General features: G+C 42.4%; 1 protein-coding gene across 1 annotated transcript in view; it reads right to left on the bottom strand.

Annotated features, from left to right (window-relative positions):
* The window catches only part of GPD1 (glycerol-3-phosphate dehydrogenase 1), a 57,688-nt gene that overhangs the window by 3,977 nt on the left and 33,614 nt on the right, over nucleotides 1-20,097 (bottom strand). Inside the window, exons 6-7 of the mRNA XM_018560148.1 lie at nucleotides 8,258-8,491; nucleotides 4,577-4,683 (exon numbers count right to left, since the gene is read on the bottom strand). Coding sequence (XP_018415650.1) covers nucleotides 4,577-4,683; nucleotides 8,258-8,491 — 341 coding nt within the window. The remainder of the gene's footprint in view (nucleotides 1-4,576; nucleotides 4,684-8,257; nucleotides 8,492-20,097) is intronic.

Here is a 20,097-nt window from a genome sequence, read left to right as displayed (position 1 = left end):
CTTGACCATCACACCTATGTGTTGGAGATTCCATTTCAAAACATTGGGGATAAATATGAAACTGTGCCCCCTCTCTTTTGCAGCAATACCATCCTCCACTCTTCTGGAAAAGCTTTCCACAAGATTGTGGGGTATGTCTGTAAAGACCATTTAGCCAAAAGAGCATTTGTGAGGTCATGTACTGATGTTGGACATCGCAGTCCCAGGCCATGTCCCAGTGGACATCCTAACTTATCCCATTATCCCAAAGGTATTTAATAGGCTTAAAGTCAGGATTCTGTGCAGGCCACTTGGGTTCCCCCACACCAAACTCATCAATCCATGTCTTCATGGAACTGGCTTTGTGCACAAGGGTACAGTCATGCTAGAACAGAAAATGGCCTTCAAACTGATGCTACACGGTTGGAAGAGCACAATTGACAAAAATGTCTTTGTATGCTGTAGATTACCAGTACCCTTCACTGGTAACATCTGGACTCAATCATTTGAAGGTGTTTACATACTTCTGCCCATAGAAGTCCACAAATGTTTGGCCATATAGCATATGTGGCATGGGAGGAAAGAAACAGAGTAGTAAATCCTGTACAAGTTTCTGACAGTAGGTTATATAAACTAACCTCTATGAAACATTTCCTATTTAGCTAAAGGTTATCGATGGTCAAAAAATAAATAGGAATATGTAGTAACTAAAACTAAAATGAAACATGTATTTCTATATAGATTCCTATCCCATTCATAGTAACCATATTAATCCAGAGGTTTGTCACCTTACTTATTGAAGATGTCCATAGGATGTACTTCCTCAATGAACTGAGACAATTTCACTCAGCCCTGTGAATATGCACTTTCCTGTGTCAGACCCTCACAGAGCCTGTCTGTATAATATTATCATTGCTTGCTGGAAGCAATACATGATGTGATAAGTAATCTTGAGAAATGGAGATGACATCACATCAAGCAGCAGGGAAAGAGATACAAAGCACACTGGGAATCCAGGAAGTTGGTGAAAGTGATGGGCAGACGGAAGGCAGAACCCACTACATAAAAGGGATTTTTTTTCAAGTAAGCTTTGATTGCATTATGAAAAATAACTCTAGTATGTATTCCTATTACAATGCTGATGTTATAACAGGATAGGACATGCTGGGACTGTAGAACATAAGTAAGTAGCAGCAAGATCCTTGATACGTAGGTTAAACCTGATGGAGAACCCCAGTTAGTCCATCTCTTTCAGAACTCCCATGTTTCCTTGCTGGATAAACTTGATGTTCAAAGAGACCCTTGTAACAGCGGCAGGGGTACTGCCCTGGGAGAGCGCTGTTATATGTCAGCTTTGAAGTAAGCATGACATTGTCAGATATCCTATTTAGAGGGAGTCGTATTAATAAGTCTACATTGGTAAGGAGACTTTCAATGATGGGAACAGTCTACTGTGTATAACTAGCACAGATACACATACAGTCACACCGATAGAATCCCAGCAGCAAATTAACACCCACTACAACCTCGGGAATTGTCTGTGGAAGACATGAATCCTGCTCCCCGCTGCCACCAAATTTAGTAGCAGCCAGCGGAGCTCTCCGCATCCCCGAGAGGAAAACAAGAGCCCGCTGTGCCAGTTATTGATGTGGTAACCATGGGGAAGATTGTGACTGACAGCTGCTGGTTTTACTTTCCATTGTGTGTGTTTTATTTCTGAAAGTCTGCACATTCAACAGTTATTAATAATACAATAAGCAGCTGATCTTTAGCTGACTTTTTATAGATGTACTTTTACAGATTTTCAATGAAAGATACACATTCAGGCTTATTCAATAGGGCAGTCTTAAGGGCAACCATTATGTGAAACCCGCATTAACCCATAGCATCTAGATTTCAGTTTATTGTTTGATCAATGAAGAGGTCAGTTTGGAATGTTTTGTTATGCTCAGGAGGACCATTGAGTTATTTGCTCAGGACTTATTAGCAAAATAGGAGAAATTTCATATTCATATTTCAGATTTACCGCTTTCAGTCAGCAGGTGGGAAGTGTGAGGCTGCTATTCCAATGAAGATGAGACAGTCACCAGCATACACACACAATGTATAATTAATCCGGTTTTATTTTATTGAATAAACATCACCATTTGTCATATATTATTATTATTATACAGGATTTATATAGCGCCAACAGTTTGCTCAGGGCTTTACAATATAAGGATGACATTGCAATTACAATACAATTCAAGACAAGATGGTAAGGAGGGCCCTGCCACTGAGGCATAGCCAACATTTCGGGGCCACACAGGATCTCATCCTCAGGGTGATGATTTGGAAAGATCTTTGCGTGGCCCAGAAGCATTGGCTATATATGACAAATGGTGATGTTTATTCCATAAAACGAAACAGGATCAATGATAAATTGTGTGTGACTATCTGACCGCCATTGGAGTTCCACATGGCGCCATCTGTGTTAACACTACGAGCACCACCAACTTGGTCAAGGTCACAACGCTGTATGGAGTTCAGGTGATGAACAACACTCTTGGATGTTATTCCAAGTTAAAGTTAAGACTTAAACCCAATTTACTGCTATGCTGTAAATAGCCTCTACTGTGACCAGACCTGAATAGTAGCATATCAGATTATACAAGCACAGCTGATTGACTCAGCAGAGGGACACATCTCCTTCTCTACTCACTGAACAGGATATTCCATCTCGAGGTGCAGTCAGCAAGTACCGTGGGCTTTCGTGTTAGAAAACCCACAATGGTTTACAAGTGTCATAGAAGCCCTTTGAACTAAGCTAACATCTGCCAACCCTGGGGTTTCTTCTTAGAAAGCCCAGAATGATATACATGTGTCCCAGTAGTCTATGACCTAAGCCAAAGCCTGTCAGTTCTGAGGGGTTCCTTTTAGAAAGCCCAGAATGGTATACAAGTGTCATAGAACCTAGGACCCAAGTCTGTTAGTCCTGGTTCTAGTTCTTATTAGAAAGTGCATAATGGTATATAAGGGTTTTAGAAGTCCAGCACCTAAGCCCATCAGTTCTCTGCTTTCTTATTAGAAAGGACATTATGGTATACAAGTGGCATAGAAGCCTAGGACCTAAGCCTAAGCCTGTCAGTCCTGGGGTTTCTTATTAGAAAGCCCAGAATGATATACAAGTGTCATAGAAGCCTAGGACCTAAGCCTCATAGAAGCACCTTGTGTCATTATTATGATTAGAGGAGAACTATGGGGTTAGGGCTTCTCCCCATAGTTCTCCTTAGGGTAACGGGTGGACACAAACTAGCGTCCTCCCATCACCCAAAGCTCAGTATACCGCGAACTACAGCTCACCTTGTCACAGGTCGGCTAGAACTATGAGGGTGAGTGAAAAGCACTCACCTCATAGTTCTCCTTTAATATTATACAGGATTTATATGGCGCCAACAGTTTGCGCAGCGCTTTACAAAATAAAGGGAGACCGTACCATTACAACACAATTTTATCCAAGAGGATTAGGAGGACCCTGGCAATGAGAGTCTACAATCTAAAAATATGAAATGTTTAATTGTAAAATAAAGATAAACCCCATTATACCTATATCCCATCCGAGTACCTCACCTAAAATCCTTTCTCGTTTCCTGCGAATACCTTCTTAGCTATATAGTTTGCTCTCCACATCACTGTATTTTCTTATACTTTGAAGTAATATCTCAAGGATGTACATCAGCTTTTCAATGTCATAACCTTTTCATACTGGTCTGTACTACTACTTGAATTTCGTCTTGTAACTGATTGTTGTTAGTAGAGATTCAAACATGCATAATGGTTGTTGAAGTCTTTTACATGCCAGTATTTGTTAATGTTTGTCTTACTTTAAAATCAAAACATTTTTTTACATGCTAAAAAAAAAACAATGAAGCAATTATATCTAGTAGTAGTTATTCAATTCTGATGAGCTCAGGTCTGGACCGAACCTAAGCTCCTCTGAATCCTGAAGGTTCTCCTCCTGAACAGGGAAGGAAGCTCTTTCCATGCTACCCAATCGTTCCCGCCCGCAGCTTGACGTCAAATAAGCGGGATGCAGTGACATCATTGACCTTATATGGCTACATGGCCATAATTGGTAAATGATGTCAGCGCAAGCATCCTGCCCTTTTACATGCACATGATTGGGTGGAAATGCCCATGTCACTTTCTTGTTTGGAGGAGCTCCAGTTCAGACCGGGTTTGGTCCAAACTTGGGCTCATCCCTATTAGTCGCATTGAATTGGATTTGTTCTGTTATGATAAATATGTTTTGTAGCTTAATCAAGCCACTTCTTCAGTTCGGACGAGTTATATCCAATTATATAAAATAAACAGTTTGTAAACTTAAAATAAAATAAAAGGAAACAGACCAAAACCTTCATAGTTGCCCTTCAAACACAACACTTCTAAAATACGCTACATCTTCATCCCCTACCTTTCCGACCCACCTCCTTCACAGCAGCAAGTTTACTAGGAAATGACAGTTCTGCTTTAACGTGACCAGAAAAAAGAACTAAAGCAAATACATTTTCAGTAAACAAAGTCAGGATGAATCCCTCTATAACAGCAGGTTACTCACTTCTGCACCATGTTTTTGCTCTTGAGGATGTGATTGAGCTCGGCCGAGGTTTGTGGTCCCTGCAGTTTCTGTCCATTCAGCATCTCTTTCTCTAGCTGCTCTATGGACTGCAATACAAATGTCATTATTTAGTGACTGTCAGTACAACAACATGTGACAGATGATGAAATATTTCAATTTAATGAAGACAGAAAAGGCAAAACGCTGAAGCTGCTTTTACAAGATGAATGTCATTCCAAGTTTCCATTCCTTCTTCAGCCTTCTTCTTTTTTCTCTCGTTTTTGATACATTAATATAGAAGGATCGGTTCCATCTCTGAGCTTAATACTCATTTTTAACAATGTGCATAGGCCTCATTTATCAATTCAAGGGAAGGCACTCAATGCTGTCCCTAATACCCATTATGATTTTTCCCTTTCATCTCCCAGGACAGTATAAGAGAAGGACAGCAATAAGCTGCTTGCAATGGACACTCATTCTGATATATTTCCTCTTTGACAGCTTGACAGGTCCCTTAAAGTGCCACTAAAAACCAAGAACAAATTAGAGTGACACCAAACAGGATTGTTAAATCTTAAAAATGCATTCAAATACCCCAACTATTAAAAAAATGTACCTTATTTGTGTATCACTCGGCTGTAGATCCTCAAATCATCTCTGAATTAGTGCTGACACTGTCCTTCCTTCTGGAGGGTAACTACTTTTGTTCCCCAAGGTCCCTGTGTGTGTTGTAAAGTAGCCACCACGCCAAACTGGCTCCTGTGATGGACTACAATCTCAAGTTTAGTTTACTAATTTGTATTGAGATTGTAGTCCATCACAGGAGCCAGTTTGGCGTGGTGGCTACTTTACAACACACACAGGGACCTTGGGGAACAAAAGTAGTTACCCTCCAGAAGGAAGGACAGTGTCAGCACCAATTCAGAGATGTACTTTCAGAAAATGCACATTGCTATGCTGCGCTGTGAAGTATAGGCACTGGACCTGCCACTGCAAAATGCAGCCATCAAACCCAGATAAAAATAGGAAAGGTGAAGAGAAACTTGAAACTTTCATCTCTTTATCTGGAATCATGATTTCACAACTATCCAAAGAACTGTCTGCGGATGCCAACTAACAGCATTACAGAGTGTATGTTGTAATAAAAAGCAACATACAGCCTAATCAAGGGACCAGATTACAAAATTGTAACCCAATACCAGAGGACAGGGGCTGTACAAAGGGCAGCAACCCAATACAACCAATCAAATATTAAATCAACTAAAGCGGACCCAGAGTTGGGCAATCTCATCCCTCACACAGTGCAAGTCAGCTGTGAATCATATAGTACTGAGGGTCAGACTGATGCCTTGCAATATGGTGCACTATTGTACACAGCAATATTTTGTATAGTGATGTGCACTGCGTTATGGCACATTACTATCCCAGCACATTTATTGGTCATGCAGCACTTGGAAACTCTGTTGCTTCTAATCAGGAATTATATGCTAAAAGGTACCCTGTGCTAATGATTCCCCATTAGCCAAATGCTATACTTTAAGTTATATACACATACATATACACACACACACACACGTACATGAAGGTTTTCACTGTAGAGAGTTTCAGGGATCACAATTGGCTGAACTGTAGGATTCTCTGTCAATCAAATCTGCTTGCGAATATTCAAGCAAATCAAAAATATGCAAATTGGCAGTAAAGCCTGATTGTTTGTCATCAGTCATTTTACTGTGATATTTGCATTGCCTTGCTGAATAAGAACTTTTGTCTCAGACTATTCAATCATTAACAAGTTTATTATTAATGCATAGAACAGTAATCCATAACAACCAATCAGGAATGCTCTTTCATTGTGCGTGCAACTATAAAGTGCTGAAATCTAGGCAACTGCCATTTGACTGGCGCTATAGTAGTATTGCTGTGTGACCTGTATGCGTTGATATCGCAATAAAGCATAGTCTATAATAGGGATGCACTGATACCGGTATTTCGGTATAGAGTACCGATATTTTTTTCCGGTACTCGCCGATGCTGAATACCGATACCAGAAGTCCAATTAAGGAAGCCAGGCGGCGGGTAAATACTCGCCGCCTGGCTTCCTGATTAGCCGGGAAGCCAAGGCGGCGTGTAAAGACTTGCCACCCGGCTTCCCGATTAGCAGTGACGAGAAAGCATAGAGCCGGTTTTCTGGCCAATCAGGAAGCCGGGCGCTGTGTAATGATGCGGTGCCCGGCTTCTTGATTGGCCAGGAAGCCGGCTCCATGCTCCCTCGAGATGAGGTGACGAGGGAGCATGAAGCCGGCTTCCCGGCCAATCAGAAAGCCGGGCGCCGCATCATTACACGGCGCCCAGCGTTCTGATTGGCCAGCTGCCCGGCTTCTTTATTGGCCGGGAAGCCGGTCAATCATGACGAGGGAGCATGGAGCCGGCTTCCTGATACCGGAAGTATCGGGCCAGGCATTTGGGTGAGTACGAGTATTCGCCCAAATACTCGGCACCGATACTAGCATCAGTATCCGTGCATCCCTAGTCTATAACATTATTCAACTGAAACAAAATAGCACAAATAAAAAACAGAGTGCAGATAGCTCATACAGAGTGTTGTAGCGTCTTGTGACCTGTTCGATTCCATTGCTATTGTATAAATGGTTTCAAAAAATGAATAGCAAACATGTCAGTGTATATTTTGCAGCACTTTTGTTGCACTTTGTTTATGACTCACTTCCATACAGGCCCCGGGATTAAAGGACTCACCCTACAGGGGTTCTTTATTTAATATGATGGTGGTAAAAGCAACAAAGGGCCCTTTACTATAGTAACCATAACATTCATTTTACTGCTGGTTAATGAAATCTGACAAATTAAATCTCTTCTCATATTGATTGCTATGTGTTAGTGCGTGTCGGTGGTTTTGTTACCCGGTGAGTAATTCAAACTCTCTTTATTTCTATGATGATGGAGTTAGTCAGCTTTTGTTATGCAAATCAGTTCTGCTATTTATTTCTCCTTTGTCCTTTGTAATGTAGAACAGCATTTTTCAACCTTTTTGTCAGTCACAGCACAGCACGATCTTTCATCCCCCTTTAAAATCCATACCAGACCCCTATCTGAGATAGGACCCATGAAAAAAATGTGGGTCCCCCATCAGCTCCCCTTCACATCAAATCCCCCTTTGACATCAGAATCCTCCCTTTCACATTAGAGATTCCCTTTACCTTATCAGCCACCTCTTTTCACATCAGAATTCCCCTTCACATTAGGGCACCCCCCCATCAGAATCCCCCCTTTCACATCAGAGTTCCCTTTGACATTAGGAGCCCCATCCTTTCACATCGGAGTTTCCCTGTACATCAGGTGCTTCCCTTTACATTAGGAGCCCCCTACTTTCAGATTATCAGATTAGCGTCCCTTCTTTCATACCAGGAGCCCCATTCACATCAAAAGCCCTCCCTTCACATCAGAGTTCCCCCTTTCATATCAGGAGCCCCTCCCCTTTACATTAAAGCCCCCCTTTCACATCAGTGTTCCCTCCTGAAGCTCGCCTGTACCATGGAAAGGTACTGTGTGAACATTTCGAGGCACCCCTGGGGAAGCCAGAAGGCACCCTGGTTGGGAAAGGCTGATGTGAAACATAAATCTATGGTAAGACAATGGTGAAAGAAGAGCCCCAAATATTCCTACCTTTCCAGTGCGTGCAAAGGCTTCACCAACTTTTCTGTTCCTGCCGCCATAACATGTAGTGATGAGATCAGCAACACCGCAGCTTTCTAAGAAGGTGGCAGAGGTTACAGGAGGGGCACAAAAAAGCTTGGCAAAGGCGATCATCTCCATCAGTCCAAGCCGGATAACAGCAGCCTTTGTGTTATCTCCAAACCCAAGGCCATCGCAGAAACCAGCTCCCACTGCGACAATGTTCTGAAACAGAAATACAACATTTTAGTTCATTGTAATTTGAGCACGTTGAGGCCTTGTAGACAACAGATTGCTTTTTAAAGCGAAATTCCTGGCAGATACTGTATATAACATGTAATCCTGCACAGGACCACTTAGACTGAGCAGGGTCACACTTACAGGGGAGGAGAGCAGAGAGATGACCTAAGTATGCTGCTGCTTTTTCACTGTTTAGTCACATGAGGTAAGAGAGATAGATAGTCTAACCTTTCCATAAAAAAAGAAAAGTTTGGTATATGGATACACTTTAACAAGATACTATTAGCATTCTATTACAACAAGCCCATTCCTAAAATGTAACCTTTAAGTATACAGTATCTAAACCCAAAAATGTAATATAAGCTACAGTTTACAAGTGCTTAAATGTGGTGGCTGCATTTGTTTTATCGTTTAGATTTTTTTCCCTTTATTTCCCCCCGGCCAATAACACACTTCCTGTCCTAGGGTGGCTCCACTCTATGGAGGAGCAATGGAGTCACCCTTGGACAGCAGCACTGACGCCCTGTAGAGAAGGTAGTGTTAGATGGACTACTAGAGGAATTCGATGGACTTGACTAACAAATTAAAGCTGCACTCCAGCTAATCATTTTTAAGCAGTTGCATCAACATTTTTTTTTCCTTTTGGGATAAAGGTTTTACATAGATAACTAAAAGCTGACCATTGTAAGCCCCCCTGTCCGTGATAAATGGTTTGCCCCGACCCTCTATCTGCCACTTGTGCTGAACAGCTTGGCCTGTTAAAGGAAGTTGAAAAATAACAGGTTCAAATAAAGGAAAAAAGACTAAAAAAAAGAAAACTAATGCAGTCACCACATCTAAGGCCCCATCGGTCACCACATCTAAGGCCACATCGGTCACCACATCTAAGGCCACATCAGTCACCACATCTAAGGCCACACTGGTCACCACATCTAAGGACTGGTAAGCTGCCATTTATTACATTTTTGCTTTTGGATTTAGCTACACTTTAATATGCAACTAATGCTGCAACTCCCAATTGGATGTGACAGTACTTTTTTACCTGACTGCTGCTGCCTGATACTGTTGATTATGTGATTCAGATTGTCAGTAACCATGGAAAACTGAAATAGCTTTAAGTGGAGCTGACATACAGATGTCTAATAAAACCAGTAGGATAAGATATAGCGATTATGCGGCGATTATGTGATCATTTTGCGGATATGTACACAGGATAATGGCTGTGCTTTGGGGAGTTTTGTTTCAGCACCAAAATCAAAGACTTTACCCATCATTGCTATTATGTACTGAGCATGTCAAAGTCACATAATAAAATAATCCCGCACACTGTATGTTCCCCGCAGTTTCATTGCTGGATATATACAAGTAGCTGGATGTTTGTTCAAGAACAAAACATAATCATTGTTTCATCTTCCAATGACTTTGGAGCAGCTAGAACTGCGAGCAAGTACCCTCCCGGGGTAGAACTTCTCACAAGGGCACGCTATACCTTCCTGACTCTCACTGGCCTGTTATTGTAAAGTATAATCAATACTTCACATTGACAATATTGTGAGCAGGCTGGACTTCTATATGTATTTATTACCTGTCAATCCCAAGGCTTTGTATTTGAAGTTACTAGCCTATTCCATGGGCACCAGCTGTCAGAATGCAATAGCCCGCCAGGGGTAGCCCATGGGGCTGAAGAAGAAATAAACGACCAGTGTATGGCCAGCTTAAATAGTGAGTGGAGAATGTATTTCTTAATTCCGCCCCCAGACCAGTGCCCCTCATTACCGATCTGTAGGCAGACACATTAGCAGGAACCAAAAAAACTGAAGCTGAAGCCAATTAAATTTAAACAATGATCGGGTCCCTAGCAGTCAGGGGGCCCTCATAGGCTGTGCTTCTCCATCCGCCTTCTTCTTGTTTCTATTACTGGCTGCTATTGGTGATCCCAGCAAGAAAGAAGTTCACCCCAGCACACTATTGGCCAGCAATTTGCCCGTGCATCCTGCAACTTATAAGTAGTTCTGCACTGTCAGCATGTAACGGGCAATAGCCCACTACTTGCAGAGTTTTGGGTCACAGGAGGACATTAGTTAATGGAGGAGGAGCATTGCATGCTAATGAGGACAGACTCAGTCTTTCATAAGCCTTTCTATTAGGCCAGGTTCACACTTGGGCGATCCGTGACCGCCCGGCAATAGTGCACGATACTACGCGGATTGCCTTGCGGTCACAGAGTCTCCCATCACCAACGATCACGCTGTGGGTGCCATTATTTTCTAATGGCACCTCAGTTGCGCCGGGCGGCTCACTTGATGTCCCGCCGCAATTCCGCCCTTGCAATCATGGCTAAAACAGCAGCGCGTCGTGTATCGCACAAAAAAAAAAAAGGTTACATGTACCTTTTTTTCTGTAATTGCTGAGCAGATGTGCCCCACAGAAATCAATGGGGCTGCACAGCAATCGCTGTCTGCAATTGTGCACGACCGCGCGATCCCAGTTCGCACGTCCCGGATTGCGAACTGGGATCGGACGGGCCCTGAGATGGGAGCATGTAAAGGCCTGCTAAATAGAGAAATCTAAAAGGTAATATATTCTAAATATATTTTTTAAAATGTATTTCTAGATATGTTGTGTGAATGGGAACACATAACAAACATACAGTGGGGGGGTACTCAATTTGTGGCTGCAAAAGTGGAACTACACTTTAAGTGGTTAAGCTCTGACATTTTCCTGCATTCTGGTTATTTCGCTCAATAGGACAAATCTTCCTCATGCACAATGTTCATTATCATTTGTTTACTTTTAATTATTACAATCTAATCTCCAGGGTGTCACACTGCACAAAACAGTGGGCAGTGAATGGGCAGCATAAAAGATGGCAACAAAGTCCTATCTGTTCTGCTCAACCAAATTAGTTCCACATCACCGATTTCATCAGCGCGGTTCTATTAAGTGCCCCTGTTACACCTATCCAGCTGTTAACTGTCTTCTCCAATTCATTGCTCAGCAGAGCGTAATGTCCTGACATTATGTTAATAAACTTGTTTTCAGCTACATCCCAAGTCCGGCAGATGGACGCTTCAGAAATAATATTGTGGCCAAGTCATTTTTTTTTCTCTCAACAATAAAAAACATTTTGCGGTATTTTTAATTCCACATAATGACGGCAATAAAAACATTCCAGGCCTGGCAGGCATTTGCGAGAATATTTTGCAGCTGTATTGTGTTACTTTACCCCGGGGAAGGATAATAAGCCTAATTTCTGGTGTAGCCAGTAATGACATATGTCCAAAGCAAGGCATTGTCTCTACCCAGAATTAAAAGGGATTCTATAGCTGGAGGGGAGTAATTGGGTTTTATCATGTATGGCCGTGAGTAAGATCACAGCATAATTCTGTTATGAAAGGAAAAACAAATGCAACTGGTATTATCTTTGGAGATATTATGAGAAGAACCATTTCACTGCAAAAGAGAACAATGCTTGAAAAAAAAATGAAGGGAAAAGAAGACGGCCAGCAATAAAATGGATGGATACAGTCACAGAGAAGTATGAACATGCTGTTGACTTAAAGTGGTATTAAAGTCTCAAACTTTTCTTCAATAATGATTCCAGATCAAACAAATATACATCGCCCAGCAAAGTATTTCTTTACATTTCTGTCCAAGCACGTACAGTCATCATGTTTCCAAACAGCTGACTCTAACTCTCTCAGCTCAGCTTCCCTGAACTTCCTGTCCAGTACAAGATCACAAGGGGCAGAGCAGTCTCCAACTGTTTATCTACTAGCTTGAAGTAAGGGGGAGGGGAATAGATTGTCTTGCTGTGCCTGTGTGTTTGTGGAGACACACACAACTTAGTAGCATCCACAAGGGTGGTTCCATATGCCCCTTAGAGCCCATTCACACCAGGGCCATTGCGGATTTAAAAAGGGAGGTTTTGGGAGTTTTGAATTGCGTTTCAGCACTGAAACGCAATTAAAAACGCACAGAACCGTGCTGATCAGCGCAGTACTATAGAAAGCTGTATGGAAGCCGCACTGATCAGCACGGCAAAAATAGTGCAGGGAGCAGTTCGGGTGGGATTGAAAACCAGCCGTGTCATTTGGGCTTTGGGGGAATTAAGACGTAACGACGAGTCAAAGCCAGCAAAACACAACACATGTGACTCCAGAAAATCAGATTCTTCACACCATGAGGAGCCATGTTTGATTCATTCATTGAGTTCTTCTTGTTGGTGTTCCTCAGCAACACTCAGAACCTGAAACGTTATAACTAATAAAGATAATCAGAACAATGAATGTTTCTTCGTATGATGATCATGTGACAGACGGATCAATTCTTCATTGCTTCCTATGTATCAGATATTCTGCATTGTGTGGTTGATGGTGAGGATGTCAGCCATGTTCAGCTGCCTTTAAAGCCCTCCCATCCCACTACCATGACCACGCCGAGATCTCTGATACACTTTAAACTAGAGATGATCTCAGATATTCAGACCAAACCCGATCCGAACCTGAGGTTACACGGGTTTCCCACCCAATCAGCTGTGGGCTGGGCATCCCCACCCCGCAGCTGCATGTAAAAAAAAATGCTTGTGTCAGCCATTTGTTGACTTATAGGTTACAACAGCAGGGGAGGGGGTTTTCTCCTTACTTCCTGGTTGGTAACGCCTCATCGGGGGAACAGGAAGTGGCAAGGAATCTCCCTAATATGGACACAAACTGCTACTAAAACACCTGCTTCTAGCAGAGCAATATCAAAGGGTCGTGAAGTGCGGGGATCCAGACTCTCCCCTACGCTATCCAATGCTAATGAATAGCTTTGGCTGAAGTTGGGTATTAAAGGCTTAGTCCAAGGCCCCGTTCACACCAGGGGCGGTTGGGGATCAGCGCGGTTTCCACGCATTTAAAAATGGCGGTTTTGAGCCTTAATAATTGCGTTTCAGCACTGAAAAACAATAAAAAACGCCCCAAACCGCACTGATCGGCGCGGCTCCATTAGAATCTATATGGAAACAGTGCTGATCAGCACGGAAAAATAGGGTCAGGCTCCCTTCACACTTGAGCGGCTGTCCGCGCGTATTCGGCTGTACGGAAACGGAGCCGCTCTAAACAGGGAATTAAATGCACTTCAATGTACATCGTTCACACCAATGCGGGGGGCCGCACGGTACGAAACCCCCGAAATAGTGCGAGCGCCATAATCCGGTGGATTCTGCACGTTCGCAGCTATGTTAGAGCCCGTTCACACCAAGGCGGTTGAGGACCATGCTGGTTTCAAAAGGGAGGTTTTGGGAGTTTTTTTTATTGCGTTTTAGCGCTGAAACGCAGTTTAAAACGCCCCAAACCGTGATAATCAGCGCGGTTCCATTGAAAGCTCTATGGAAACCGCACCGATCGGCGCAGCAAAAATAGCGCAGGGAGCAGTTCGGACAGTGGGCGGTTCGGATCGTGCTGAGCCACACGGTCGCATGAACGGTCCCCGTAGCAATGTATGGGATTGTTCATGTCAATGGATCCGCGCGGCCGAACCGCCCCGGTGTGAACAGGCTCTAAAACAGGATATCAGGACCAGTGCTCAGGGGACCAGCTGATTCTGCAGGAAACTAACAACTAAAACATCAAGGAGCAGCGTCCATTGCAAGTAACTTGGTCAGCATTTGAAATAGATTAAAAACGTATTGACTTTAATATCACTGTGAGACCACTTATCCATGCGGACACCAGAAGCCCGCATCAAACTGATTGCACTTAATAAAAATAATAATATTAGCACCTGAATCTTATTATATTTGTCGTACAGCTTTGTCATACAAGAGCAGCCAATCATAGACCACCCAATCCAAGTTTAGGATCTGCGTTGATTTGCTCTGATTGCGTCAGAAGATTTTTGCATTTCCGTACAAGTCAATGGGAATGCACAACCCACCTGAAGCAGGTCATTTGCAGATCAGAAGTAGGTCAACTGCAGGTCAAACGCAACAGTGAATGAATTCCGAATGGTCTTGGGAACGTCTGAAAATTATTTCAATCTGATGCCATTGACACAAGCCCAAAGCCGGTCGACATAGCTATAGGAGGCACATTACATTTGAGCTACTTTACTTCCAATAAACTTCTATTTAAAGAACTTCTCAAAATGAAGCAATGTAATCATAATATTTCATCTCAAGGAGCTTTAACAAATGTACTTCCAGGAATGGCCTTGTTAACCATAACCATTGGACTTCTTGGAGTGCTGACCTTGCCATATATTTTGACTGTTTGTAACCTTGACACGCATAAGTGCTGAGACAAATACATCATTATTTTATCGGCTCACATTCAATTGTTTAGGATCTTTTCATTAGCTGGCAGGTAAAGCTTCTAGTGTGATTTTATAAAAGGTAATTCCACCTAAACAGACTGCTAAATTGCTTATTAAGTGTATGCCTGGGCAAGAAACCACATATACAGGTGAAACTCGAATAATTAGAATATCGTGCAAAAGTAATTGCAGTAAGTGCTGCAAAAGGGGCCCAAACCAAGTACTGAGTACATATGCATGCTTGTACTTTTCAGAGGTCCGATATTGTTCTATGTACAATCCTTGTTTTATTGATTGCATGTAATAATCTACTTTTTTGAGGTTGTGGATTTGGGGTTCTTGGGGTTTTCATGAGCTGTAAGCCATAATCATCACAATTATGACAAATCACGGCTTGAATTATCTTGCTTTGCATGTAATGAGTCTATCTCATATATTAGTTTCACCTTTTAAGTTGCATTAGTGAAATAAATGAACTTTGCACGATATTCTAATTATTCGAGTTTCACCTGTACAGTACATCTCACCAATAAATGCACATTTGCCCATGCTTGTCTCTTTAATCCTGCCAGAAATCTAGTATTCTCCTCACTGCCTGTGCTCTACTGCAATCTTAAAGCCACACTCCGTGCAGAATGATAATTTACATACTGCACTGGCTGTGTAAATGATCATTAAAAAGCTGAGTGTTATGTGCGCAGGGCGGATGAGCGGAGCGCGGCTGCAAAGTATAAAAATCTTACCATGCAGCATGCCGTCTCACACATAACATATCGACAAGCTTCTGAGCACTAAAGAGAGACTGATGTGACCTGAGCTATACAGCGCTCCGATCACATCATCTGCCCCTTTATACTATTCTCCATTCACAAAATGTCTGTGAATATGGCAGCCCTCGTGTATAGGGCTATCAAGACACAATAGGTAGAAAAAAAGTTTCTTAAAACATGAAAAGATATGGATAGGATTGTATACATAAAGATAATCCCTTCAAACTATATAGAACAAACGCATACCACTACCTTTAAAGTAAACCTGTTATGAGATAAACATAGGGGCTGTCATTGTTGACCCCTCCAGACAATGCTATTTGCTTGGCTACCACGTTAATGCTAATTGTTCTTTCACACACATATCTAAAATACAATCAAACAATGACAGCATCCCTTTATGTTACAGGTATCGGCAGGTTAGAGTAGTAGAAGTGTATCCATCAAGCAATGAAATACACTCCATCATATGCACTGTGAGCTATTTTCATCTTGTGTGCAGCATGACTAGGGCAAGCCATAGGTTCCTTCTTGCACAAAACCCTGCTACGCCACCTCCCCTCATTAACTACCATCCCCAAATAACAGACCACACCATTTTTTGGTATAAATGGCTGTAGCAGCCCTCCATTACAAAATGTAAAAACGTAAACAAATAACCGTAAACATTAGATTCATGTAATCAACAATTAACTAAATTATGTGTGTGTCCATGCACACACGGACGCACCTCTATACAAATATATATATATATATATGCATGGACAGACACATATGGCTGGAGGTCCATGAAGGCTCCGTTACCCTAACGTCACCATCTTTTGGGCGGTGGTCCTGGAGGGGCTTCTAATGCGCCGCTAAGCCCCAGAATTGGAAATGGCCTCGGGGAAAAGCGTGCAGGAGGCCAGGACCTCCTCGCACGTGGGGGCCCACCTGCAGGGGGAGGATGAACTCTCTGCAGGATGTGAGAAATTTGGTGCTGAAGACAGTCTGCACCTTTGTCAGCAGCAGCGGTTTTCAGCTGGGACAGCAAGGTCTCTAAATCTGCCATTTTTTGTACAGGGATTGCAGCAGTCTGGGAGCAAAGGTGAAGTCTAAGTTCCTTGCCGTGTGCTAATTCCCAACTGACCACGAAGAATTCCTTGCCCTCTCATCCCCCTGTGAAGCCCCTCCTAGACCACCTATCACTCGGCCAATCAGGTAAGTGCCCCCTCTATTTTGAAGAAAAACCTTGACCTTGACCCCTCCTTCCTGATCCTATGTCCACCCTGTCATGTAGTCCCTCCGCCTATTTCTTTTCTGCCATTAGCCCTGTGACTATCTTTATAATCCTCTTATAGTTTAAGTCTGAATGACGACTCGTTGCTAAATGTAATCTGCAACCCAAGCATAAACATCCATTACCGAACAGTAATCAAATCTAAACCAACATTATATCTGTAATCTTGATAGATCTCTTTATACCAAAAGAGTGCTGTGCTGAGGGAACAAAACAGCCGGGCGTAAAGACATTCACTTGAGTTATTTGTTTAAACACTAACTAAATAATGAGCCATTCAAAAGGCAACAGTTGAGGGAACAGACCAAGTGACACAATAAGGGAAAGCTAACAATGTTACTTTGCATAATGGAATGTGAACTTCCCTGTTTTTGACTACAGCCAGGGTACCATCAACACCCGTGGCCTGTGAGTGGACAGTCCGGTTTAGGGTCGTCTTATCCTGTTGTAGGCCTGACCTTTAAGGGCCTAAACTGCCTGAACGGTACTGTAGTTGACGGTGGCTGAGATTACCTGCAACTATCATAACGCTGCAATCTGCAAGGAGCTAGTAAGGGCCCATTCACACACATCGCATTGCGGTGACGCACATATTACACAGCGATCCCAACCTGAAAAAAAGCAATTTTAGGGAGGTGCCCTCCCCTGAAATGATGGCAGATAGCACGGGAAGCAATAGCTGCTATCTGCTGTTTTTTTTTGTATTCTGACAGCTGCTGTCAGAATACAAAAAAAACAAAACAGCATAAATGCATAGCTAGATTGCTATTGGCTATTTCAATTCGCAATATCCAATAGCAAGCTGGCTATTGCGCCCGCCCTCTGCTGCTGTCGATCACTATAAGAGGACCTGATGGAGAAAGGTTTACTCTGCTAGATCGAGTAGAGTAAACCTTTCTGGGAGAAAATGTTTCTCTCCCAGGCGGCCGGGAGCCGCTATCCAATAGCGGGAGACTCCCGAAGCGTCCGGGAGAGTTGGAATGTCTGCATTACGAATGTTGGCACACCGCCCAATTGTCCCTCATTTCCTAATGCCTCTGTCCCTCTTTCCTCCTCAGCTATCCCCCTTTTTGGTCTGATGCACAGGTGTCTATGAAAAGGTTCTATTTAACTACCAATTGTGTTGTTCTGCATTAAAAACCTTTATCATATCTCCTAATTATCTTGTTCGTCAATTTGAAAAGCCAGAATAAAAGAAAAGTATTGATGAAAAAAAGACAATTCTAGGTCTAACCAATCATTTTTTGGATATAAATTCCTAATGTTCTGCTTAACTGGGGGCATTTTAGGAGTGGGTAGATTGCCTAAATTCAAGATGTCTCTCTCATCTCAGAAAGTTGGGATGTCAGTGTGTTGGTGCACTCTGGTGCCATTCACTGTTAATGGCACCTTAACGCACCTTCATAATGCGCGTGTGCTACACAACAATGCATGCTGCACCTATTTTATTGTGTGTTAAGGTGCGGCTTATGTAGTTTGAACTAGCTGCCTAACACAGTATACCGCAATACACCACAATGCATTAAACTGGGCATTGCAGTTCATTGCATAGTAGCGTGAATAGGCCCTTAATTATGGTTAGAGTCCATATTCATAAAGCTATCCCCTAAAAGCAGCAGATGCTGGCTGGCACATACAAAAGATCTTTATATAAACATTCACCTTTATGCCAGATGAGGAGGAAAAGGGGAGCACGGTTGAATCCAATCAGTGTCAGGAAAAAATACAGTGGTTGACTGGAAAAACGCAACCCGACCAAACTTCTACCCTCCACCAGGCTCAGCCAGAAGCATTGGTCATAGTCATACTGTGTATGAATTCGATGGACTTGCGTCTCTTTTCAAGCTGGCTAATTATGTAACTATGTGAGCAAAGGAGACACAAAATTACAACACCGTGCTAAAAAAATGTTCTATCTCCAATTCCTCAATAACAGTGGAACATTTTTAATGCAGAAAAATATCAATATGAAGCTTTGTCCAGTCCCAGAGTATCATACAGTCATGGATTCCCAAAGTGTCTCATGCTCTGTAGGATCAGTATGGTTTACATGGAAACATTCAGGTGTATCCAGAGCTTCTAAAGCAGGTATTCTCCTAACTTTATTGAAGTTTGCAGTACAAAAGGTCAGTCCAGAATTGTACAAGAGAAAACAGTAACGAACATAGAGCGAGCAGTAGGCGGCACAATGATTGTTACATTGAGGTACAGAATACACCCGAGTAGAGACAGTATTGGGCAATTATTTTTTTGCACCATTACTTTTCCTTTATATTGGCTTCTTGAAATAGCAAACAAGATACTTAAAATGACATTAAAGCCAAACATTTTTTTTCCCTCCCCCCAATGTTAATTAAAGCACTTACCTTAAATGATGTTTCTTAATCCGATCTTCTTCTTTCCTGTCGTTTTCAGCCTTCTCTCCAGCGCTGCTGCGTGTCTCCGATCCAGCGCTGACTCCTCTGTCCTTGCTGGCACTTCCTGTCCCACGGTGTCTGCATGCGGGTGCACGCCGTCTATAGACTTACCTTGTGTCTCTCCTTGTCTCCTGGCCGAAAATCCGAACTGCGCATGCGCCCGCCCCAAGATGCTTTGCGGCCGCCCGAGAATGTTCAGATTTTCGGACGGGAGCACACGGGGAAGACACAGGTAAGTTTAAACCACTTTTAAAGCTTTTTTTTTTTTACTTTTTGCATATATCTACTGCTTGCTTGCAGTAGATATATGCAAAAAACGTGAGGGTTTAGAAACCCTTTAAGAAATAAGATAAAGGTTTTAGCTCAGAATAGACTTTACATTGATAAATAGAACCTTTCTATAAATATCTTTACACCAGACCAAAAAGAGGGACAACTGAGGAAGAAATGGGACAGAGGGATTTGGTTCCAAATGAGAAACAGTTAAGACTTACAGGTGAAACTCGAATAATTAGAATATCGTGCAAAAGTAATTGCAGTAAGTGCTGCAAAAAGGGCCCAAACCAAGTACTGAGTACATATGCATGCTTGTACTTTTCAGAGGTCCGATATTGTTCTATGTACAATCCTTGTTTTATTGATTGCATGTAATAATCTACTTTTTTGAGGTTGTGAATTTGGGGTTCTTGGGGTTTTCATGAGCTGTAAGCCATAATCATCACAATTATGACAAATCACGGCTTGAATTATCTTGCTTTGCATGTAATGAGTCTATCTCATATATTAGTTTCACCTTTTAAGTTGCATTAGTGAAATAAATGAACTTTG

This window comes from Nanorana parkeri, unplaced genomic scaffold (genome assembly GCF_000935625.1).
Source record: "Nanorana parkeri isolate BGI_ZX_2015 unplaced genomic scaffold, ASM93562v1 scaffold434, whole genome shotgun sequence".
NCBI classification, from domain to species: Eukaryota; Metazoa; Chordata; class Amphibia; order Anura; family Dicroglossidae; genus Nanorana; species Nanorana parkeri.
Note: the sequence above shows the minus strand (reverse complement) of the source record. Positions and strands in the feature narration are given on the sequence as shown.